Below are 26,565 nucleotides of genomic sequence, written 5' to 3'. Positions count from 1 at the left end.
AAAAGTGGTTAAGGTTTTGACTGAGATAAACCTGAATTTGAATATTGCCTCTACATATGGTTCACGTTAGGTGACCTCAGGCAAGAGCGAATTTACTGGGTTGTTGAGGGGAGTAAATGAAATAATACCTAAATTAATACCTGGCACTTAGTAGATAATGTGCAATGATAATAAATGATCTGCATTCTCTTACTGGAAATCTTTGGGGATATGTTACGTTTACTATATTATATTCATCCCTAGTAGGTCTGGGGCAGCATTATATAATCAAACAATACTATTTCTGCAGTGAAACCTACAAATGTTTACATTTTAATGGGAAAATAATGACTGTAAATGAGCTCAGTCAGGTTTCTGCTGCTGGAGGAGTTATGAAAATTTTTCAATTTCAGAGATTCAGGGTTTGGAATTATTCGTATGCGATCTTGGTCCTGTACTAAGATTATTATAATTACGCCCTAGGTATTAAATTGTTCCTTTGTTTGTTTAAGCAGCTTGAGCTACAGTATACACAAGAACTCAAACTGAAGTTCTTTAATGTTCCACAATGTTCACTGAAGCACTATTTACAATAGCCAGGACATGGAAGCAACCTAGGTGTCCATCGACAGATGAATGGATAAAGAAGATGTGGCAAATATATGCAATGGAATATTACTCAGCCATAAAAAGAAATGAAATTGAGTTATTTATAGTGAGGTGGATGGACCTAGAGTCTGTCATACAGAGTGAAGTAAGTTGGAAAGAGAAAAACAAATGCCGTATGCTAACACATATATATGGAATCTAAAAAAAAAAAGAAAATGGTTCTGATGAACCTAGGGGCAGGACAGGAATAAAGATTCAGACGTAGAGAATGGACTTGAGGACACGGGGAAGGGGAAGGGGAAGCTGGGACAAAGTGAGAGAGTAGCACTGACATATATACACTACTAAATGTAGAGTAGATAGCTAGTGGAAAGCAGCTGCATTGCACGGGGAGATAAGTTCAGTGCTTTGTGACCACCTAGAGGGGTGGGATAGGGAGGGTGGGAGGGAGACACAAGAGGGAGAGGATATGGGGATATATGTATACATATAGCTGATTCACTTTGTTATACAGCAGAAACTAACACAACATTATAAAGCAATTATACTCCAATAAAGATGTTAAAAAAAAATTAAATGTTCCAGTGGTAACTTTTGAGCATTCTGACTGAAGAATTCTTTGTGGTGTTTTTGTAACTTTTCTGTAAAGTTTGAAATTACTTGAAAATAAAATGTTTTTTAAAAACAATTAAATAGCCCCATATGAAGTGTGACTAAAGCCCATTCTGCTTGAATTACCTCTGTAGGACTAACAGCAGGTTATGTGGTAGCAAGTGCATTAGGTACCTTAGAATCATGGGTTCATTTTAAGCCAGGCATCCTTTATGGTAGGAGTTTTTGACCAGTATGACTTCAAACCTCTTAAAATCATATGCAAAATTATGTGATATGTGAATTTTTCTAAGACTAGGAACCATAATTTTCACTTTATAGTCAAAGTGGGATATAACACTAACCAGCCTGTGATGTCAAAAGTGTATTTAATATCAGTAGCAAGGAATTTTAGAGGACTGGTGAATTTGCTGGAACGTCATAATGGATAACTTTAATGAACAAAGAAAAGTTAAGGGATGCTTATATTAAGAATTAGTTGAGCCAATACGAAAAAGACATTCTCTGTTAAAAATAGAGGAGCTTGGTAAGGAAATGTGTGCAATATAAGGCTCCCCTACTTATTTTATAGCAGATCCCAAACTACTTCTTTTAAATTGTGACTCTTTCAAAGGTAACTTCTCTGCCTCATCTCTTACGTGGGGCATGTTAACTTGATGTTTACTTTCACCCAATGCTAATCAAAAACTATTGAAAGAAATATGAAAGTTCTCTATGAAGAAAACTTAAATTCTACTGAATGGCTTAAAAGAATTGAACAAATGGGGAGAAAGGACCATGTTATTAAGAGACTCAATATTATAGAAATAACATTTATTTCTTAAATGAATGATCTTTAAATCTGATATGATCCCAATGAAAATATTAATGGGATTTTGTTTGGTTTTGATTTCGGATTTTTTAATATTTTTTTTGGAGAAGGAAAGGATTCATGATAAAATGACTTAAGTTCATTTGGAAGAGTAAACATGGGAGAAGCACGAGGAGAACCTGGGAAAAGAAAGAGTAATAAGGCTGGACTCATTAAAATGTATGAAATTTTAGTAAAGTTTTATGGTGTTGATGTAGGAATGAACAGTTCAGATAACAGAGAATAGACATGAGGCTACTTGGCACTCTGGTATATGATCAGGTAGTATTTCAAATTAATACAGAGAATGACTTATTCAATAAATGGGGTTGAGACTGTTTGCCATTTGACAGTTTTTTTTACCAGAACTTCCAGGTGGAATTAAAATCTTTTTCTTCCCGTTTTATTGAGATATAATTGACATACAGCACTGTATAAGTGTAAGGTGTACAGCATAGTGATTTGATTTACGTACATCATGAAGTGATTATCACAATAAATTTCATGAACATCCGTCATCTCATAGATACAAAATTAAAGAAATAGAAAAAAGTTTTTTTCCTGTGATGAGAGTGCTTGGAATTTACTCTCTGAACAACTTTCATACATAACACACAACAGTGTTGATTATATTTACCATGTTGTATATTACATCCTTAGTATTTATTTATCTTATAACTGGAAGTTTGTAACTTTTGACTACCTTTGTCCAATTCCCCCTCCTCCTCCCCTCTCTCTGGTAACCAGAAATCTGATCTCTTTTTCTATGAATAAGTTTATTTTTGAAGAATAAGTGACCTATAACATTATGTTAGTAAAATTTTAAACTTAAAATAGAATTAAAAATATGGGAATATTTTCATAATTTTGAAGAGAGGAACATCCCATCCAAAGCCATAAAGGAAAAAAAACTAAATTTACATAATTTTTTTTTTAAATTGGCCAAAAAAGACCATAATAAAATCAAAAGACTACCAGACCCGCTTCCAAAAAAAATCTTTAAACATATATGACAGTGCTTATGCATTAATAAAAAAGACTAGTAACTAATTAGGAAAGGGGCAAAGGATTAGAATAGATGGTCATAGAAAGATGTATATATATACATACACACACACACACACACACACAATATGCGTCTGACAAGCATATATTAACAATATCTAATATAGTGAAGGTATGAGGTAGCCAGACCATTTTCTTCTTCCACTGTTTTTGAGAGTAAAAACTTAGGTGTCATTTTAGAAGACAATATTTCTAAAAATGTTATACTTGCCTACTCAAGGAATTTAGCATCAAATATATTAGTACAGTTCACAGAGATATATGTACATGTATATCTATTGCAACATTGTTTTTAATAGTGTAAAAACTGGCAACAGCTTTGAGTATCCCTCAGTATTGGGCTGAGCTAAGTTAATAGTGATGCCTTCATACAGTGGAATTCTATGCAACCATTAAACAAAAACAATTAGATACAGAAGTATTGTCATGGAATGACATCCATGATATTGAGTATGTTCAGTTAAAAAATAATGTTGGAGTTTAAATAGTTGTCTGAAAGATATGAAGCTCACTTTTCCTATTGACGTAAAATTTACGGGCAATGAAATGCACAAATCTTAAGTGTATATTTGTTGAGTTTTGACAAATGCATATACCAGTATAACCCAGTCCCTGTAAATATATAAAATATTACCATCACCCAAGAAAGGTTTTTCCTAGTTATCTCCTCTCCTCCTCAGATAACCTATTCTAATTTTCACCCTGAAGATGAATTTTGCTTGTTTTAAAATTTCATATATATGAATCATATAGGTCACCCTTATTTTGAATGATAGTTTAGCTGAATATGAAGTATCTCAAATTGACATTTATTTTAGTACTTCAGTTTATTTATTCCACTGTTTTCTTACTTCTTTTGCCCTTATTGAGAACACTGATGTTTTATACAGTCTTTCTATGTCAGTTGCTTTTAAGTTCTTCACGTTTGTCTTTGGGGTGATTTATCTTCCTTTGGATTTGCTGTGCTTTCTGCATAATTCTGGAAAATTCTAATACATTATCTTAATTTTTTATTTCTCTGTCCATCTTACCTACATTCTGGGTAATTCATTCAGGTGTATCAACCAAGTCACTTTCCCTCCTTAGCTGTGTCTAATTGATATTTAGCCCATGTACTGAGTGGGCTTTTTGTTTGTGTTTCAGTTACACTTTTCATTTCTTGAAGTTCTGTTCCTTTCCCAAATCTATCTGGTCTTTTAGGTGGAATGTATTCCTTTCTCATGTTTTAACCTCCCATTTTATTCAATAATTTAGTGCATTTGTTATTTGTGTAAATAATTCTGTCTGAATTTCTTGGAAATTTGTTACTGCTGTCTGCTGTTTCTGCTGACTCTTCATTTTGATGGCTTGTTTCCTTGTTTTTTTCTAAAATGTAATTATGAACTCAAGTTCATGTAGGAGGTGGTATGCATTTGCTTATGCCAGATACCCATCGCACCAATCCAGGACCCTCTTTAATTTCTTAGTCTGAAGTTTATCAGACTGTACTACTGATAAAAATTTGAACCCCAAACCCATTTGAGGAGTCCATACTTATTCATTCTCAATTGAAACCTTTCCCCCACCTCCTATACCTTTTTCTCTCTCTAGACCTCAAGCTGAGGTGGACAGGTTTCCTCATTGTCTCCCTTTGCTGATTGGCAGAATTTTTCTGGTTCACTCTTTCACTGCATAGTTTTATGCAGTGATCTCAGTTTGAGGTCTCCAGCTTATGTGAGATCAGTATCTTGTCTCATGTCCCGCAGTGGCTGTTGAAACATAAGCCTTTTGGTTACCAAGCCTCTTGATTACTTTGAGGCAAAGGCCTCCAGAGCAGGTATAGCTTCCACATTCCACTATGGTTTTTAGTTCCTGCTTCCTTTTGGCCCCTGAAAATTTTTCATACTTTTTGATGAGCTCAGTATGTTTGCTGTATTTCTCCAGGATTTCTTATTGTGTGCCTTGACAGAGTTTTCAGATGATCTTCTCTGCCAAGTTGCCCTAATTGCTTAAAATAAGTAGTGGCTCCAAAGGGAAGGTCAGTTGTCAAAGACAGATGGATCAGGAAGGCATGATAAGTATTTGTTCACCTAACAATTCTACTTTTAGGAATTTATCTGATATATATATAACCATACATATGGTGCAACATTGTTTGTAATAGCAAAAGAGTAGTGTGAATCTAAATATCCATCAATAGTGGACTGCTTAAATAAATTATGGTACGCCTTTAAAATGGGGGAAAAATTCAGCAGCTCTAATTGTATGAGTATTGGAATGGTTGCCAGAAATACTAAGTGAATAAAGATAGATACACAACTATGTTCATTGTGTGCTACCATTGTGTGAAAAGTAAAGGTTATATCCGTATATACTTATATTATAAACTATTAATAGTAGTTATCTTAAGGGAGGGAAATTGGGTAGAGGGGGACAGGGATGGGAACTACATGCCCTTTTGTACCTTTTTTGAATTTTAGACCATGTGCATGTAATACTTAAGAATAAATAAATAACTTTTTTAAATAATAATTTTAAAAGACATTGATGGATGTGGGCAGGACCATTATACATTTTGAGTTGTAAATATATTCAATAGTCTTTGAAAAGTATTCTGATACTGTCATATAAAATTCCATGTTTTTATCCATGGCTGCATCTTTTCAGTTGTGTTTTAGTGTTTTGCTACAGAAAGCCATGGATAACAAACCTGGAGATTATCTTGGTTGTGTTTGAATATCACATCTCATTTGGTTGCCCAAGTCCCTCATTTTATTTTCCTGGCTATTTGGGCCTGAGGATTCAGCAGTGAGGGGGAATATATTTTGACTTGTCATTTGGAAAAAAGAATTGGATTGAGAGACTCCTCCCCAGTAATATCTTTAGCTTAACTCCAGGCATGTACTCTCTTGTGTGGTCTAACCTCCCATTCCCTAGGAATGGACCCAACTTTTGACCTTCGTCTTCTGGCAGTTTGTCTCCACATGACTTCGACCCTCATTTCGAAGCAGCCCAGTCCTTCTTCATTCCTTTACAACTGTCAGCTTAGAGCTGAGTTGCTATCTTCCTTTTGGCCCAGAGTTCTTAGACTCTCTGTCTAGGGGTCTCTCTTAAACTTAGAGTATTAAGATAGTGGAAGTGTGCCCATTATTGAACAACAGTGTGAATTGCTATTTGAGCTCCAGTCCTATTTTAGAAGCTAGCCACTAGATGTCTCTCTTGTAAAGAAATAACCTTTTATAGATTCTTAAAATTACTTTTTGTAAGAGTGTCTGTATGTGTGTAACTGAGTCACTTTGCTGTACGCAGAGATCGGCACAGCATTGTAAATCAACTCTATTTCAATAAAAAAAAATTTTAATTACTTTTTGCTCTTTGGATAAAATTACAGCATTCAAATTTTATTGCGATGATACACATATCCACCTCTGTATTAACGTCAGTAGTACTTTTTTCTTTAAACAATTATGTGGCAATACATTTCTTAAAGCACAGGTTTTTTGGTTTTGTTTTTGTGGGTTTGGTTTTTTGGGGGGGTATAGTGTCTTATAAGTAGTATAGGTTTGTACTTTGTTGCAAACTAACTTTAGAAAAGAGCAAAGGAAAATGAAATGGATTTAGCAGTTGTGGTCATGGTGAGAGAGGTAGATTTGGGGGGATTACATAATAGGTGCTCAGTACAAACTTGTTAACTAATTAAAAATGACTAGCTCTATGGTTTCTCTCCGATAACTGCTTTGATACAGTCTGATGAAAAAATTTCAAAGCAACAGTAAGGACTTAACACTTCTATTCTTTCACACTGGTTTTCTAATGGTTCCTCAGTCACTCAGGTATTTCCTTACTGGGGCCATGTAGACAGTGGTAAGAAGGAGGTTCTTATGCCACAGCATCACAGAGGGTATATCTTTCCACAGCAACAGTTAGCCAGCATTCATACAAATGGAAACCAAACATTCTTGATCATATCAGGGTCCCCATACTGGTTCAGTTAGGGAAGTCCTTCCTCAGTCACCAAGTCTGCTTCTTCATGTTATGCCTCAGGAATGAGTCCCTTTCCACTTCCTTCACTGCAGCATCTATCAGCTGTCTTCTCCCATGCAGGCCCAACTTGTCTCACCTGGGACCATTGGGGAACTTCTAAGAGCTCTCCCTACCTTCAGTGTCTTCTCACCTCAGTCACTCTTATACATTGATGCCAGATACATCTTCCTAAAGCATGTTTTTAGTATGATGGTCGCCTGCTCAGAATCTTTTAATGCTTCTTGTACCCACAGGAGTCATTAGCTCAGAGATACCTTCATTGGTCATAGGCAGAATTGCCAGTAGGTGAAATCTGTCATCTCATGTGGCTTTGGATGGACTGCCTGAAGCTCTCAAGTGTTGTACTCTATTCCATGGCCTAAAATTAACTTCCTTTCTTTATCCCCCCCCATTTGAAATTGCTACTTTTCAGGCAGTTGGAAATATCTCTTTCAAGTATTTCTCATTACCCAAAATAATGACGGGTCTTCCTCAGTGTCTTTACTTTTTAAAAGAGGAATAATAATATATTTAATAATTTTCAAATGTTTATTTTGTATTAAACATGACAAAATTTAATTTAATTTTTATGTGTAAGGGAGTTTTCTTGGCAAGTTATTTACCTCTCTGTTCCCATTGCCTTATTTGTAAGATGCGGACAATAATGTGCCAGTTTTGTGTAAATGGTTTTCAGTCTAGAGTATACATCAGAATTAACTGGGACAATTTCAAAATGCAGATACCTGGGCCCGACCAATAGAATTCCTAAGTCATTGAGCCTAGGGTAGAGCTTAGGTATCTTTACATTATAAAAGAACCAGATGAGGCTGTGCATATGTAGGGGCAGAGGATATATGGGAAATCTCTGTACCTTCCTCTTGATTTTGCTGTGCACCTAAAGGGCTCTAAAATAATTTGTCTTTAATTTAAAAAAAAAAGGCACTAGGTGATTCTGATGTTTATCTCTACCTGAAAAACACTGACCTATATGCCAGTAAGTCACTGTCCTTCTTCTCAAGTAGTTCAGTGGGAAGACAAGACAGCAAACTTTCATAACGTAGTGTGGTGAATGCTCTGATGGAAGATACATGGAGCGTTGTGGGAGCACAAAGGAGGGCTCAGTGCCCCAGCCTTGGGGAAGTGTTATTCCTTAAGAGCTGGGGACTGGAAAGTCCTCCCAAGAGAAGATAGAATTTGAGCAAAATTATTGAAGGACAAGGAGGAGTTTTTAAGTCAGGGTTTTATCCAGACAGAGGGAAGGATAGTCTTATGGTGAGAATATCAGATGCAAAAGGAGTAGCAAATTGAAGACAATGTAAGTAGTCTGGTATATCTAGAAACTAGGGTGGGAGTTGGGAAGTGGTAGGGGATAAGACTGGAGAGAGCCCCACTGGGGCTGGGCCTTGCAGGACCTTATATGCCATGCCAGGGAGTTGAGATAGAGTCATACTTTAAGCAGAATATGTTCCTGTTCCTCTAAGGGATCCATACTAAATAGTGGATCTTCATAGTTGTCCCCAACTGAAACTGGGGAGAATGAAAACCATAATTTTATGTCTCACATCATTATGAAAATACTTTGAAAAGTTCCAGTTATATATTATATTGTATGTATATGTATTTCCTAATGTATTCAACTAAATGTACCCAGGCTGGTTATATTCTTTTTTTTTTTTTTTTTTTTTTTTTTGCAGTACGCGGGCCTCTCACTGTTGTGGCCTCTTCTGTTGCGGAGCACAGGCTCCGGACACGCAGGCTCAGCAGCCATGGCTCACAGGCCCAGCCGCTCCGCGGCATGTGGGATCTTCCCAGACCCAGGCACGAACCCGTGTCCCCTGCATCGGCAGGCGGACTCTCAACCACTGCACCACCAGGGAAGCCCTGGTTATATTCTTACTCCTAGAATGTCTTCCCCTTTCATATTTCCTAGACATCTGTGCAAGTACACATGGTAGCTCATCTTCTCCATTATTTCTTCTTTGCCAGAGTTCCTATAGTACATATTTTCTCCAAAGTTAATGTGAAACAGATGCTGGCATTTAGTGCCGGTATTCAGTTTTTGTTATGCACGTATCTGCTATCCTTTCTGTGTTCTGGTGTTTCTTAGTAGGGGCTCTATTGGCATTTTGAACAGGACAGTTTTTGTTGTGTGGGACTGTCCCGTGCATTACAGGAAGGTTAGCATTTCTGGTCCCCGCCCACTATATGCCTAAAGTGCTTCCCAGCCTTGGAACAATCAAAACTGCCTAGCCACTTCCAAATGAGATTGATGCCACTCCCAGTGGAGAACTGCTTTATTAAGTGCTCAAGTATTTACAGTTATTTGAAGCAAAATGTACTTTTTCATTTCAATCTTGACCTACTATATCCATTTTCTTAATATACTGTCTACTGAAGCCAATACCACATACTTAACCTGTTTCCTATTATCATGTAGTAGTGAAACTGATTTTTAAAAGAGCAAAATATAATATATAACTGGAACTTTTCAAAGTATTTTCATAATGATGTGAGACATAAAATTATGGTTTTCATTCTCCCCAGTTCCAGTAATTTTAATCCATGCTAAGTAACTACACAGATCCTTTGTATTCAGTCTTCCAAAAACACTTATTATGGTACCAATCCTAATAAAATAGATGGATTATTTTTATGAAGTATAGTTACGTTTATGTTTGAAACCTTAAATTTTGATCTTGAAATGCATTTCGAAAGATAAAATGCCTGTGAGTGAAGAATTATGTAGATATTTTGTACATTTGTTTTTTCTTGAAGGGTTTCACATTTTTGTAGATTTTCCTTCTGCTTTAAGTTAAAATAAGATTTCATAACCCATAGTGGAACAAAATGCCTTTTTCCTGAAATTCCATCAGGTATTATTTGCTGTGTCCAAATTTTATAACAGTTGACAATATACAGATTAGTCTACCTTTTCCGTTGCTTAGAAATGCAAGATGACATCGAGAAAGAAAAATTGAATCCCTTATATCAAACAGTTAGGATGCTTTATTTTTCATGAAATAAAATATTCAGTTCAAACCGGTTTGAGCTATAAATAGGGTGTATTATTGGCTCTCATAACTGAATGTTCTGAGGTTGGATGGACTTCAGGGTGAATAGGTACAATGACTCAATTGTATCTTCAAGGACCCAGTTTATTGCTGATTCTCCATTGTATCTTCTATGGTGTCAGCTGAATCCTTGTAACAGTTTAGGTAAATATTTAGGAATGCTTCTTTCCCAGCATAACTGAACAGGAAACCTGAAATTCACCATGAGTGGACCACCTAGGTCATCTGCCCAGTCCTGAACCAGTGTCCAGGAGGACATACGATGTGATTTTCTTAAGCCAGGCAGTTAAGTGTATAGTCCTGGAGGTATGGATGGGATCCATTCATCAAAATATGGTTATGGATTAGGAACGAGTATGGTGATAGGGTTGCCAAGGAGACAAAATGTCCACTATAACTCTTAAAAGTGATTTTAAAATATGGAGGCGAATATTTAAAATAAAATATAATTGAGATCCATTTGAATTATCGTACAGAAAAATACATGGCTTGTTACTGAACTTTCATTTCTGGAAAGTTCATAATAGTATACTAGATTGGAGCATAGACTCTAGAGTTAATGTGCTGCCTGGGTTCAAATCCCAGCTCTGCCACCTTCCAGCTGAATAATCGTGTTGGAGGAGTGACTTACTTCTCTCTGCCTTAGTGTTCTCACCTGTAAATAATAGCACTTATCCCACAGAATTACAAGAATGAAATAAATTAACACATATAAAACATTTAGAACAATGCGTGACATTCAAAAGGCACTTAATAAACTAGTCAGCCCTCTGTATCTGCAGGTTCTGCATCTACAGATTCAGTTAACCACAGATTGAAAATATTTGGGGGAAAAAAATCTCCAGAAGGTTCCAAAAGCAAAACTTGAATTTGCTGCACACCAGCAACTGTTTACGTAGCATTTATGTTGTATTAGGTATTATAAGCAATCTAGAGATGATTTAAAATATATGTGAGGGGACTTCCCTTGTGGTCGAGTGGGTAAGACTCTGCACTCCCAGTGCAGGGCGCCCGGGTTCGATCCCTGGTTGGGGAACTAGATCCCGCATGCATGCCGCAACTAGAAGTTCGCATGCCGCAACTAAGAAGTCTGCATGCCACAGCTAAAAGATCCCACATGGCACCGCCTATATTAATTAATTAATTAATTAATCAAATATTTTTAAAAATAAAAAAAAATTTTTAAAGTATATGTAAGGGTGTGTGTAGGTTATATGCAGATACTATACCATTTTATATAAAGGACTTGAGCATCTTCAATTTTAGTAACTGTGCAGTGGAGTGTGGGGAAGGACTGAACCAATTCCCCCAGGATACCAGGGGATAAATATTGTTATTGCTACTTGCTAGTGCTCTCTGGTAAAAGGATCTACTGGTAGTCTTCATAACCTGTAGGCTTTTCTAACTTAATAAGTGGTATAGTACTCTGAAGATCAGACTTGTGGAAAATCTGGCTTTAGCTTACATCATGGAGTCACCTGTATTTAAAAATCATAAGTAAAAATTTCAGGCATATTTAAACTGCACTATGTCAGTGAACTTCTCAAAAGTAGTAGGAAATACTTTTCTTAATAACTACAAACAAGGGCTAAAAAGTTAATGTCCTGAATATACTCTAGAAACAGTTATTAGAGTTAAATAGTAGGATGAGAGATCTCCTTCTAAGCCCCTCATTTCCCTCTTCTTTAAAAACCTTTGTTGGTAGTGCACTAACCACAGAATGAAATCCATATTGTTTGGCAGAACATTCAGAGCCCTTTATAATCTGGCATTAGCCCACATGTCCAGTTTCATAAACACTGAATTCCGTGTAAGTAGAGTTTGGTTATAAATTCATGGCGCAATATTCTTAGTTAAAGGCCCCGTCGGTATTTCTGTTCTAAGCTTCATAACTCACAGGACATTAAACTGAATGTAAAATTATAACAATGGTAAAAATAGTAACTAGCATTTTTGATTACTGTGTTCTGAGCTCTTGACGTGTATGTACTCATTTAATCCTATGATATAAATACTGTTCTCCCCATTTTACTGTGAGAACCCTGAGGCACAGAGATGTGTCTCTTGCTCAAGATCACATGAAGTAATCAATTTTGTTAAGAGTAGGTTTCAAACAGAGTCCACTTAATCTCTGCCCTCTCCTACCTCTGGGCATTACAGTATATTGGATATCCTTTCTGTGTACAGTGTCAATAAAGAACAGGGTTCTTTTATGTGAAACTCTATACACTTCTCACAGTGATTTGGAAGAAAAATGCAGTGGGTTGGTGGTTGACTCACTGCCCTAAAAAAAGGTCTGCTTTGGGCTCATTCCCTCAGTCTCTTTGAATCCCTAATGCCTAGCGAGCCCTTAGAAGTGTTTTTTGAGTGAATGTTGGTTAATCAGTGATGGAATGGAATGAGAATTGGTGATTTTTTTTTTTTTAGGAACAAAAATATTCATGCTCATTTAAACTTTGTATTAGAAATCTTAGTTCTTAGAATTCAGCCTCCATATGTAACTCTTAGTCGTAGCGTATTTCTTGAAGAAGATAGCTTTGAAGCTGTCAAATAATTAGATAAGTAATCATTTGATAGTTCTGGTTGGATAATAATTTCTGAGATAAAAAGGAAACACCTTAAAATAACACTTCCAATAATAAAATGTTTTTAAGTTTAAAAAGAATGTTAAAATTATTCCTGTCCTTTCTGTGACTACCATCCTGCACTTCCCCGTGAAAACATCTTTGATTTTTCTGATTATAAAAACTACTAGTCAGTCATCATGTCAACAATTTATTTAATACAGACACATAAAGTAAGAATTAAGTCCTTTCACAATGTTAAGAAATAACCATAGTTAAAAGCTTGGGGCATATCCTTCATACTTGTAAATACAAAGTCATGAAGTCAGAATAATAATTTAGTATATAGGTATAGTACTTCTCCCCCAAATTTGTGTCTTCATCCACATATTACTTTCTTGAAACTGTGGAAGAAAATGATCCTTAACAGTTTCTAGTAAGCAAGAGTTGTTAAATAAGTGTCCTATATTAACTCACTAAAATCAAGTATAAAAAATATTTATTTTTGTCATTTAATACTTATACATATAAGTATCTCTCAACTTTTTTTTTATTATTGCCTCCCAAAGAGGCTTTTTAAACATTTTCCCTCAAATTGCGCCCCCCCCCGATATTTTGATACCACAGTTATACACTTTATATCTGTTTATGTACAGGGGCCCTCTAAAGGGCCACAAACCATTATACTATCTAAGATTTTTTTTACCCTCCTAAGAACCAGTTTTCAGCCTTTTTTGGGTGATGCTGCCCCCGTTGAGAATGCATGGGGGGGGGGTTGTGAGAGAGAATGTGTGTGTGTGTGTGTGTGTGTGTGTGTGTGTGTGTGTTGATATTTGGGGGAGGAGGAGAAAAGGCTTTGCTGTGCATGAATAGTTACTTCAGTTTCGTGGCACTCAGAAGGGGTCAGTTTTTCTGTCACTGTATCAGGTTGTCCAGAAGGGAACATTAGGTTTAATGATTACCACCATTACTTCAGCAGTCTATTATCAAGCTCTAAACATAGTGCTTTGGGGTGCCTAAGTGACTGAGAATATTCTGGGTACTGTATTTCCATTCTTGAGAATGTTGATAAATATGACAAGGACACAATGACATTATTATAGTTGAAAACATTTTATTGAATTTAGGGAATAGTAGTCCTAATGCATTAAGAACAATAATAAATGTTTAAACCTCTGTCCCAGTGGTTCTCAAAAATAGTGATTTTGCCTCCCGGAGGACATTTGCAATATTTGGGAGCATTTTTGGTTGTCACAACTAAGGAAGTGGGTGTTGCTAGTGGCATCTCATGGTTAGAGGCCTGGGATGCTGCTAAGCATCTTTCAATGCACAAGACAATATACCTCCACCCCTCAAACCATAATAGAATTATCTGGTCCAAAATGTCAGCACTGCTGAGGTTGAGAAACCCAGCTTTATCCTAATGATTCTATTTCTTGGAATCTATCTTTAGAAAATAATCCAAAATACAGAAACAGTTATGTATATGCCTAAAGATACTCACCGAAGCATTCTTAACTTTAATTTTTTCCTTTACAAAGTCTGTCCTTTCAGAAAACTTATAAGCAAAAAAGAGGGGGACTCAGAGTTCCCCTCATAAGTAACGTTGTTGGGATTTTGATGTATGTGTATTTTTTTAAGTGGGACATATATCACTATATATACTTATGAAAAACGAGAAACAAACTCAATTCTTTCAGACTCAGGAAGAGATTTGGTTGCCTGTGTCAGGACCACATCAATTTCAGGAAAACTAAAGAACTACTTTAGAAATAAGTAACTCACTCATTTCAGGAATTGTTTATACAACACCCTTCAACCTCTTTGTCCACTCTCACTTAAATCTTATACTCTGCATTACTGTTCTCAAATGCCTCTTATACTACCATAGAGTAAAAAAGTATAGGCAGTTTTTCAATGAAGTTAACTTTTAGTTCTGTGTACCAGTAAAGGTAAATGATGGTCCCATTCCTGAGGATATTCTTTTATTTTTTTTCTTTACTGTGATTTAATATGGAAGAACAAGAACAAATGGTAAAAAATTGGAAGCAATCATAAATGTCTATCAGTAGAGAGTAGATAAATAGATTTTAGCATTCTTCATGCAATGGAATACAATGTAGCAGTTAAAATTAATGAACTAATTTACATGTATATTCATAAATCTCCAAAGCATAATGTAAATGAAAAGCAGGGCATGAGATATTTAGAGTATAATGCTGAAATAAACGTTGATATCACACAAAATACTGTATTATTTATAGATATGTATATATATATATATATATATATATATATATAAAATATAAAATCATGGATGGCAAAAATAAACACCCAACCTCAGGATAGTAGTTACCTCTGATGATAAGAGAATTGGATCAAGGAACAGTAAAAAGACTCATCAACCATATTAATAATCTTATATTTCTTAGAAGAAAAGTATCTCAAGCATATAAATATGGCAATATACAAGTTGGTTAAATCTGACTATGGTTACATTGAATGTTTTTATTCTCTTTTTGTTTTTGAAATATTGCAACATCACATTTTTTTTAAACTAAATGTACTTTTCAGATTTGTTCATATTTGAACTGAGGCCAAATATAGAAAGATTTTTATAATAGTCATAATTTAGCAATGTATATATAATAAAAGTAATGAATGATTTCCTTATAACCACAACTAACTACAGCAAATAAAATTGTTTTCAAGGGCTTTTCTCTCTTTGTTTTTGGAATGTTAAGTACTTTCTGAAGGTATTTAGGGTCTACTGAATGTTAAGAAAGGTGAATGGTTCTTGAAATTACTCAAGCAGTGGGGTAATTGAGTATGATTTACCGTTCCACAAGATGACAAGTTGGTAAACTTTTTTCTTCCCCATGTAACTTAACAAATATATTTAGAAAGAAACCATATTGTGCATTAAGATTAAAAATCAGTTTATTTCATAGTAAGAGAGAAATGTGGTATCTCTCAGCCTCTTGATAGTGATACTACGCGATGCCTGTTTCACAGATAACAAATATTGCAAGGTGTTTCATTTTAGAAGACTTCTTTGTTTAAAACCAGTAACTTTGTGGTGTGCATTCAGATTTTCTTTTTTTAAGTGTTTTCCTCTGAGATTTTAGACCTCTGGCCTTTAAATTAGTAAGGGGTGCTTTACAACTTTGTTCTATCCAAAAAAGTATTAAACTTAACATGCTTGTTTCTTGTGTGATAAGTGGCACTATCAACATAAGCATAATCAAGCATAGTTTTCTCTAACTAGTGCTCAAAACTGTCTTGTTATTAACCAAATCTGTGATTACTTACCCTAATAGAAGGATTTTTACTTGATTTTATGCTAGTTGTACTCAGACAAAAATTTGCTTAAATCATATAAATGTTTGGTGGGAGATACTCTACTAGATTGTATTAAAAGAAAATTATTTTAGGTTTTGGGCTCGTGCTGCTAAGGGATAGTTTTATAGGAGATGCTAGTCATTGCTTGGACATACAGCTGGCAATTAACTTGCCAATGGGTTGTTAGAAATTTCTTCTAAGTAAGGAAAACATGTAAAACAATCATGTAGTGAAGATATTTAAATTTCTGTAATGGATTGACTATTTTGAGCATTAAATTTTTTAAAAAAGGACTGGTGTCTAGTGTCACCAAATTTAGATATGTTAAATAGAGCATATGGCTATTTTTCTAAAATCACACATTTAGTGAATTATTACTGTTGATCCTGTTATCAAACCAAAGTTTAGACTGAAAGCAAAGGGACTAACTCAGAGTGCATTCTGCTTAGCAACCAACTTGTCTCCTGTTTTGCTATTGAATGCAAGTACTCATGGCTCAGAAGTGTATCTGCAGCCAGCTGGTCTCAACCAGACAATACTTCATTCACCTAATTTCCAGACTAGTCAGGCAGAGACATCAGCTCATTATTTTTAGTCACAAGGAAATTTATTTGTAAACTTCAAGCAGTAGCACAGTGATCTCAGAAGCCCCTGAACTATGAGAAATTGCCTTCTAATTCAAGAATGAGAAGTCCTTGGAATTTCGAACTGCCTAATTTTTTTTCCTCTTAAAACCTCTTGCAAGTATATTGTTTAAAAAACGTAGCCTCTAAAATCCTAGGAAAGAGAAAATATTTTTTAGTTGAAAAAATACGTTAAATTCTAAGAATACTTTTAGAATTATTATCTGAAAACAAAAATTCAAGAAGTGAGTTTTTTGTTCAGACTTTTATTGTCTACCTTGATCCCCACATGATTATTTTCTGTCTTAGAAAACAACAGTTTTGTTGGCATGTGAAGCTCCAGTTTCCTCAGAGTCAAGCTGTGTATGTAGAAAAAAGGTATAGTATCACTACTGTCTGTTAAGAACTCACTTGTTTTCATTTTGTCTCCATATTTGAAATAAACTGTTAACTTAAACGAGATGTCAATAGTAGACTGGATAACTAAGTGGTATATTTATACAATGCAATGCTACACACCACTGAAAATGAATGAACTACATCTACACATACCAATGTGGATGAATCTCAAACATAATGTTGAATGAGAAAAAAAGTTAAGGAAGAATTCAGAGTATGATTTTCATATGTAAATATGAAAAAAATGAAAGTATACTTTTTAGGAATACTTTTAGTGGTGGTAGAACTCTAAGGGAAATGATTAGCACAGAAATCATGATGGTGTTTACTTCAGCATGGGGACAGATGTTAAGGAGAGCGATGCAAGGAGAATCAAGAGGGCTGAGTCAAGAGGAAGAATCTTAAGCTAGGTGGTTATATAGGAAATGAAAAATAAGCCAAAATTCTGCTATGATAACATTGCTGCTATTAACATTATAGTGTGTCCTCAGAAAGTACATGATTTTAGACATGTATATATGTATACTCATAATTGGAAGTAATTTGCATAACAGTTTTTATCCTACTTTTTTCATATTATGAACATTTCAAATGTCATTTAAAAATTTGAATGGTGATATACCATTTGATTCCTTGGGTTAGGAAAATTTTAAGTTGCTTTTTAAATAATATCTTTAGCATATATTCACATTATGCATAAATGTCCCCTCTTTGTAATTGTCATATGGATTTTAAGAAAGAACTTTCTTATTTAATGTTGCATACCAGACTAAAGACAGGGAAAGGACTCATATTTTGCAGGTGGGGTATGTAGCACAGTAGTGTATATGAATATGTATAAATGATTAAGGAAAATTGCTAGTTCAAAACAGTGTCTTAATTTTGTTTCTATAGCTTTATAGTATAAAACAATATGCATGCATACATACAGGAAATTTGGTAAACCTAAAATGCTTTGTTTCCAGGGAGAGTAGTATCAATTTTTTAACCTGGTCTTATGATTTAGAATAAATAAACTTGAACATGCACTGAAACTAGCATCATCTGAAACCTTTTTTTCAGATTTTTGATTTCTGCAACTTTCAAATCTATTTCACCGTGATATCTTTCTTTTCTTCTTTGAACACAGAAGTGTGTTAAATGAGGCTTTGTATTTTTATAATTGATTTATAGGGAGCTTCTCAAAATATTATTTTTAAGACTTGTTAAATGTGTCCAAGAAGTGTTTTTGAGCTTTTTTCCTAAGTAATTTTTGCTTAAAAGGATATTATATTTTGCCAAGACTAAAATAAAAGGTCCGTGTTCAGTTATTTTTTTAAGCCACAATATTTAGTAATTCTAAATTAACACCTTTAATAGAAAATTATAAGTAATAAGTTTTGTTTTTGTTTTTGTTGGGAAGAGTATCAGATGATAAAACTATTAATGAAATCCTAAGACCTTACATTGATCCTGAAAAGTCTGATCCTGTAATTCGTCAAAGGTATGTTTCAAAAATCATGTAACTTTCTGAAATTATTAAAAATGTTGAGATATTTACTATATGCATATTTATTAAATAAAGCCATGTCTTTATTAGAGTATAATGTTTCCGTACTGCTTACTTTCTGTCCCATTTCCTTGGTGTGTACTCAAGGCTTTGTCAGTCAGAGATGATGCTCTGGGTGAGGATTTTGGTTATAGTAATAACAGCAGTACTTAACACTGTTTGCTGCATTCCAGATACTACTCTTTGACGCTTATAATAATAAATGTATTAATTCTTTTAATCCTCACAATAACCCTTTAAGGTAGATTATTGCCGTTATATCTATTTTACAGATGGGGAAACTGAGCCTTAAAGTGGTTAAGTGACTTCACATGGCTAATAAGTAGGGAAGCTAGGATTCAAATCCAGGTGGTCTGGAGTCAGAGTCTGTACTCTTACCCCTTAAACTAAACTGCCTTTCACAGTTGAACTAAAAACTCTGAAAATTGAGTTTCCAAGTAGTTAAAGACAGGAAATCCTATTTCGGCCAAGTCTTCATAAAACTGAGTAATACACACTCTGCCTCCTGTCCAGAAACACACCATGGACAAAAATGGTTAACATAGCATAGTGGAAAGATTCAGTTATGAATATCTGGGTTAGAGTAGCTAATTCTGTCCCTTATTAACTATGTGATCAGGAACCAACTTACTTCTGGACCTTAATTTTTTCCATCAGTAAAATGAGAATGATGATGTTTACTAGATAGAGTTGTTACGAAGCTTGTAAAAAATTACATACATACAGTTCTAGTACAGAGTCTAGCACATAGTAAGCAGCACTCAAAAAAGGAAACTATTAATATGTGAATTATTTGTGTTTCTGAGCAGGAATTTCTTTTCACCGGGTGATACCTGCTTAGGTTATGAATACTTGGTTTGGTTAAAATTTGAAACTGGGTGGATTCTGAAGTGTCTGATTCAGGTCTAGTTAAATCTCATCTTCTACTTTTCATAGAAAGTGGTGCCCAAACTCAAACAAATCCATGTCACATATCAAGTGGTGTCTCTGGGACCGCTACCAGAGTTGAGTTTCTTTTCCTCTTATTACCGATAATCTAATTGTTATCGCTGGTCATATATTTAACAATAAGACAAAATACCTGCCACCAAATTGGATACATTTTTAAAAAATAAATAAATTAGCAAGATTAATCTGTACAGAGAGAAGAAAGGTAATTTTTAAAACAGATCCTTGGTTGAAAAATATCTTTAACACCTTTTCTGTGCTTGGATAGATAAATTTTAAATATTATTATTAACTACTCATAGATGCTTAGTTTCCATAGGCACAAGTTTAAAATACACTAAAAATCAGTTTTGCTTCCTTTAATATGACATTTTTATTTCAGGTTGAAAGCCTACATTCACTCTCAGACTGGGGTCCGAATTTTAATGAAGGTAGAAAATATGCAGCAAAATTTAGTAAGGTAAAATTGCTTCCCTCTCCATTTCTTTAAATGTTTTCTAATTCTGTAATATAATTAAGTAGCTTGCTTAGCTTAAGTGGCTAGTTATTATACTAATTATCTGGCAATCAACAAAGCCTAGGCTTTTAAAAATGACCTTCAAATTAAAATTTTTAAATAATCACACTTATCATAATACAGGATAAATTCAATTGAAAAATCACCCTGGTTAGAATATTTTAAAGTAACATCATATGCAACTGAAAGATTTTTAAATCCCATTTTAACTTATTTCAAGAAATATTCTGTACAGCAGAGTTCCAAAGTTCAAGTTTTTGCTTTTGGAAATAAAAAATTCCTGTGATGAACTGACCATTGTATATATCACAGTGGAAAGAACTCTACATAGAAATGTGAAGAAAGCCAGGTTCTAACAAACTATGTGATTTGAGAGTTTTAATATCACTGGGCTCCCTGTTCCTTCATTAATGGAATGATGAAGTAGACTACACTAAAAGATCTCTGAGAGTCACTGCAGTGTCTGCAGTTATGTATCATTACATTGAATTGCAAAACCCTGATCTTTAATATCTGTGATGCTTTCCCTGTCTTCCATCGTTTCATTAACAAAACTACTAGATCCAGTTCAGACTAGATAGGATTGGTCTCATCTGCTAGTAGAGCTTAGAGATGTTAGCATCCAGGCTGTGAAAGCAGATCTGGGTTTGAATCCCAGCTCTGCCTGCTTCCAGTTATGTTAACTTGAGTAAATTACATAGCCTAACTTGCCTTCATTTCCGCATCTCTAAACTGGAGGTGATGATAATCAGATTACCATGAGAGATTAAGATGATTACTTAGCACATGGTTAGTGTGTGCTTTTATTATTTCTACTATTACTATTACTACTACAGAAGATAAATGGATTCTTAAAAAACATCTTCTTCTAAAATTCAAGGAAACCAAAGTTGTATGTGATAAAAGGTAAATGTAGGATACAGAATATTTTATTTTAAAGTTTATAATATAGGACAGACTGCATAGGCCCAGATAGCATTCACTTTTGACTTGGAAATATGTACTGTAAATCTATGAAGAGGGAAAGGGAATGGTGATCTCAGCTTGTCCTAGGAGACAGGGTTTTCTAGGAGAGTGGCAGAAATGCATGCAGCATGACATGACCCAGAGGGGAGCAGTTGGTAAAACTGTTTTGGGCAGTTGCATAGAAGGAAATCAGAACACAGAAAGACCAGAACACAGGAGGATACTAATAAGACTGGTAGGTTTTATTTTAACAAAGAACCAAAGAGGATAAACCTTCACCAAAAAAAAGGTTAAAGGAGCATACTGCAGTGAAGATCAGATGACATAATTCTAGACACTCAACTTTTCTGGGCTTCATGTCCCTTTAAGGTCCTTTACTTTCTCTTATTTTATGACTTTCCTTCTTTAGGAACCCAAAAAGGACTTTGGTTGGGCCTTGGGTTAACCTTCTTAATCCCCAAAGGGGAGGGAATGATAGATTAATAAAGTAAAAGATAAGTGGTATTGACTTTAAGGAATACCTAGAATAGGCTGTTTTGTTACTAAACCTGAGCCAAACTTAGTAACATAAGTACTCTGACTTTACCTCATCTGTGTAGAAAACATGTCCTCCAGATTTCCCCATTTGAGTTGTTTACTTGAACTCAATGATATATGAAAATACCATCAACGAAGAGGAAGCAGAAGTTTACAACCAAGATCTAAGAATTTTGTATTTAAAAATTGCCACCCTATTTAACTTTGACTAGTGATATTATCACTTTAAGGCAATAATAATGTTAGAAACTCCAATTGAGGTAGCTTTTGTCATGAAGGTGGACCTAAGTTGGAGTAAGGTACATCCTTATATTTCTGACTGTTCAGTCAGCCTTAAGGTATAGTTATCCTAATTTCTACAAGACTTCCCAGTTTTATTAGGATTTTCTAATTATGAATAATGAAAGTAGATACTATGGAGATACATTTAGAAATAGATTTTTTTAAATTAAAGATTTTTAAAACAGTGTTCACCAGATAGTACATTCATAGATGGGCTAAGATGAGCATTCACACTTGATTGTATGCTTAATCATAGTTACATCATTAAAGGAAAGTACATTCAGAGAACATCTAAGTAAGATTATTATAGGTTATAAAATGTGGGCTTCTAATTTAAGATAAGGAGGATTTTATTATTTCCTGAGAAGTACTTAGAAGGTAGAACCATGTATTTTCCTTGTGGCTTTCTGATTTTAAATGTATCATATGATTTATAGCATTCCAGTAACTTCAGAGTAGAGTCTTTTTACCAAATACTTGGTATTGCCAATTTCCAGTGGTTGTGTTTTCCATTCTTGAAGGGTTTATGACAATTGTCCCATGATATACCTGATTAGCTAGAGCAATCTTAAATGTTTCCCAGGCTTTAGCTTTGCCATATACAACTTTTATTTTTAGGTTTAGGTGATCATAGAATGTATGTCTAACTCTAAAGAATTTGTTGCTGATCTATTTCAGAGTTTTCTTTCCAGAATACACAGGGTTTGAATTTGTATCTTCTTCTAAAAGTAAATATGTCTTCTTAAGTAAATCCATTCATTCATTCAGCAAACACTTAGTACCCATTGTGGTCCAGGTGTTGTTCAAGACGTTAGGCTGATAGCAGCAAGCAAAACCATTCCTGTCTCTGTGGAGCTTACATTCCCAGTGGAGGAGAATTCATGTAAGGTACCCTCTTGCTACATCATTTCTCACCAGCTTTCTGTTCTCAGAAAGTAAGTGAGTGTTTTGAAGCAGAAAAGCCTATGTTGGTAACACCAGGCACCATCAGAGACAGCCATTGTATTGCTGCTAACTTAAGTTATTACTGACAAGTTAGAATACTCCTAGCTTCGATACTGTCCCTTTAATTGTAATTTTTCAAATCTATTGAATTTTAGACCTATATTTTACTCATTAATGGAATCATTTATTTATTTTTTTTTTTATTTTATTTTTTTGTGGTACACGGGCCTCTCACTGTTGTGGCCTCTGCTGCTGTGGAGCACAGGCTCCGGACACGCAGGCTCAGCGGCCATGGCTCACAGGCCCAGCCGCTCTGCGGCATGTGGGATCTTCCCAGACCGGGGCACAAACCCGTGTCCCCTGCATCGGCAGGCGGACTCTCAACCACTGCACCACCAGGGAAGCCCGGAATCATTTATTTTTCATGAAGAAATTCAGATACATTTTCTCTTTTTTATGTTTACTTTGCTGCTTTGATGTTTATATAAGATCCTGATTTTGATAAAGATGTGGTTTAAGCTATTGTGGGATGATTCTTTCCAAATTTACTCAAAAGCCATTAATTAAGCACATTTACTCTCCTAGGCATATAAATAAAAATTGGGGTTTATACAAGACTGAGTAGGGTACAGTTCTGTTGTAGCGGAGAAAACAGACATGAAGTAAAGGTGACTGGGGTACCTGGCATGGATCTGTCTTCTGAGAGATGAAGGTAAGGCCTGGAGAGGCTTAGGGCACATTGAGTTTCAAGTAGAAGTGGCATCATTTTCTCGAACGTTATTTTCAAAAAGAATGGCCTTTCCATACTAATCCCTTATTACTAAGCTCCCTTCAGAGTAAGATTATATCACATTCCAAAAAGAAATAGTAAATCCTTGCAGGTTCTATTAGTTGTTTCCTGCTGTGCTGGTTGTAGTTAATAATTTTGGAACACTTTTTTCTTTTTTTAAAAAAGGCAACCAGCAAAAGAACGAGCTATTTCTTTTGGATAATTTTATTTCCGTGCTGAGAGGATTTTTTTAAAATAAAAAACTGAGGTTACTTTACTTTCTTTGGATCTGTAACATGAAATATTTAAAAATCATTGACTCTGAAGTTAAGAGGTAAGACACTTTTTCCTACGCCCTTTTAGATAAATTGGTTTCTCTAAAGGCTTCAAGTAAGACCCACCTGACGTCTTTTTGACTTTTGCTAACACCCACCCACCAGCAAGCAAAGACCCCCTTCTGCCTTAAAGCAGAGTGACCTCCCAGTTCACATTACTTGCTCAGATTCTGACTTCCTAGAATCTCAACTCTGCCTGCACGATACCACCTCTCAGCCTTGTTGATTTAAGAGTCTAGTCTCTTGCCTGCCTCACCTCGTAGTCCTGCCAGGTCTCTCCTTGCCTTTCACCTAGCCCATACCCTACTGGCCAATTTTGCTACCTTACCATAAGCATCTCTTCAAGATCATTTAACCTGTATTTCTTTTCTCAGAACATTGCTTCTCAGATTTCAGTGTCCATCATAATTATCTAGGACAGATGAAAATGTCGATTTTCAGCCCACCCTCAGAGTTTTTGGTTCAGTCAGTCTTACCTAGTACCCAGAAACCTGCATTTGTTAAAGTCTCTGCCTCCTGAGGGACCCTGATATAAGTTATCCCTGGGACCACACTTTGAGAAACACTGCCGAGGATGAAAATCCTTGAGGACATTTTTGAATCCCATACAAGTGTCTAACATGTTTTCTGTATAACAAATATTTGGTAGATGTTTATTCAGTTGAGTTGTTGAAGTTGTGTAAAGAAATATGTCATTTAATATTAGGATGAATTTTTGAAGTCAAATTTCTACATCCTTAAAGATACTAGTCTGTACCCTTTGCCTAATTGAACTGGAAGTAGAAAATTAACTCTTATTTCAGGCTTACAGAGAATGATTGAAAAGTATATTTAAAGATACTCTAAATAGGAAATTTATAATATATATGTTAAAAGTTAGGATTTTTAAAAAAAATATCCTGCCATTAGAACTGAAGACCTTGGAAGTTAAGATTATTTTGATAATAATGGTACAGAATTAAATATATGTCAGAGAACATTAAAGGAATTCCAGAATTTCTAAGAACAGCATTAACTACTTTCAGATGCCTTGTCTTATGTAAATAGCCAGAGACCATTTCTGCCTTTTAGTTAGATCCCTTGAAAATAACTGTGATGAAGGAAGGGTTAGTGAATAACAGCAGTGTGCTCTCTAGATGAGATTACTTAAACTTTCTTTTGCTTTCCTTCTGGAATTTAATTCTAGTAATGAGTTCTGCAGAGATAAATGGGGGAAATCGCTTAATCTAAGAGTCAGTTGTAAACAGCCTTGCATGTAGTAGAAGATGCCATCATCAGCACTCACCCATCACATTAAGAAATGCATTTCCAGTAAAGTTTTACTATAAATGTTTGTAATATATTTGTGTTTTGATCAGTTTTGTACTACTAATAATTATTCAATCCAGAAGAAACTTTAACATTTAAAGCCTTAAGGTCATAGATAATAAAATTAAATTTTTAGCTTACACACACATTTTTGTTACAGAGAAGTGTGATTGGGCTATAAGTAAAAGATTTTCAAGCATAAATGTATCATTATTTAGGATAAAATTCTGTGGAGAATTGGAATGGAAATACAATCAAGGAGAAAAGGAAACTATAAAAGATTTCTAACTATTAAGGAAGAACTTGTTCATACAGTTTTTAAATTGATGATACTGTTACCATTCCCATTTTACTTAGATTCTAGTGAATTTTTATAAGAGTGATGTAACATTTTCATTCTAAACCATCAATATTTTCACTACACCATAAATTATGTTCTTTATATCTATTTTAACTTGTGAGTAAAGAAATTAAATGAAATTTCAGATGTCTGTTTTAAAATGTACAAAGGTGTCATTGTTTTCTGAAATTATTTTAGGTTAGGTATAAGCAGAAAAGTGTGAAGAACCTGAATAAGTTTTGCCAAATACACACACAAAAAAATGTTTGCTGCAAGGGTCATTTAAAATCGGGGTTAAATCTAGAGGCTGATGGATGTCTTTATGGAACATAATAAGTATTAATGACACCCTCTTTTTTTAATATATATATATACTTTTTTAATATATATATTTATTTATTTATTTTTGGCTGTGTTGGGTCTTCGTTGCTGTGCACGGGCTTTCTTCGTTGTGGTGCGCAGGCTCCTTGCTGCGGTGGCTTCTCTTGTTGCGGAGCACAGGCTCTAGGCACACGGGCTTCAGTAGTTGCAGCACGTAGGCTCAGTAGTTGTGTCTCATGGGCTCTAGAGCGCAGGCTCCGTAGTTGTGGCACACGGGCTTAGTTGCTCCACGGCATGTGGGATCTTCCCGGACCAGGGCTCGAACCCGTGTCCCTGCATTGGCAAGTGGATTCTTAACCACTGCGCCACCAGGGAAGTCCTAATGACACCCTCTTATTGAATGTCTTCTACTGTATTTCACGTACTTTGTTAAGCATTTTATATACATTATAATTATGTTACGCTGTACATACATTATACATTACAAATATGTTTAGTTGCACGGAGAGCCCTGACTGCAGCTTTGTAACCATTAACTGGTGAAGCCTAGATCCAAACCTATGCCCACCTCTCTCTAAAGCCTTTGCAATATAGCACATGCCTCTCAGCGCCATAAATGACCACAGTGCATG

General features: G+C 35.1%; 1 protein-coding gene across 1 annotated transcript in view; it reads left to right on the top strand.

The window, feature by feature from the left end:
* Positions 1 to 26,565, top strand: part of ZNHIT6 (zinc finger HIT-type containing 6) — a 52,533-nt gene that overhangs the window by 14,654 nt on the left and 11,314 nt on the right. Inside the window, exons 6-8 of the mRNA XM_082612780.1 lie at positions 17,027 to 17,095; positions 18,519 to 18,599; positions 19,996 to 20,073. Coding sequence (XP_082468906.1) covers positions 17,027 to 17,095; positions 18,519 to 18,599; positions 19,996 to 20,073 — 228 coding nt within the window. The remainder of the gene's footprint in view (positions 1 to 17,026; positions 17,096 to 18,518; positions 18,600 to 19,995; positions 20,074 to 26,565) is intronic.

This window comes from Mesoplodon mirus (assembly GCF_964341445.2).
Source record: "Mesoplodon mirus genome assembly, chromosome: 3".
In the NCBI taxonomy this organism is placed as follows: domain Eukaryota; kingdom Metazoa; phylum Chordata; class Mammalia; order Artiodactyla; family Ziphiidae; genus Mesoplodon; species Mesoplodon mirus.
Note: the sequence above shows the minus strand (reverse complement) of the source record. Positions and strands in the feature narration are given on the sequence as shown.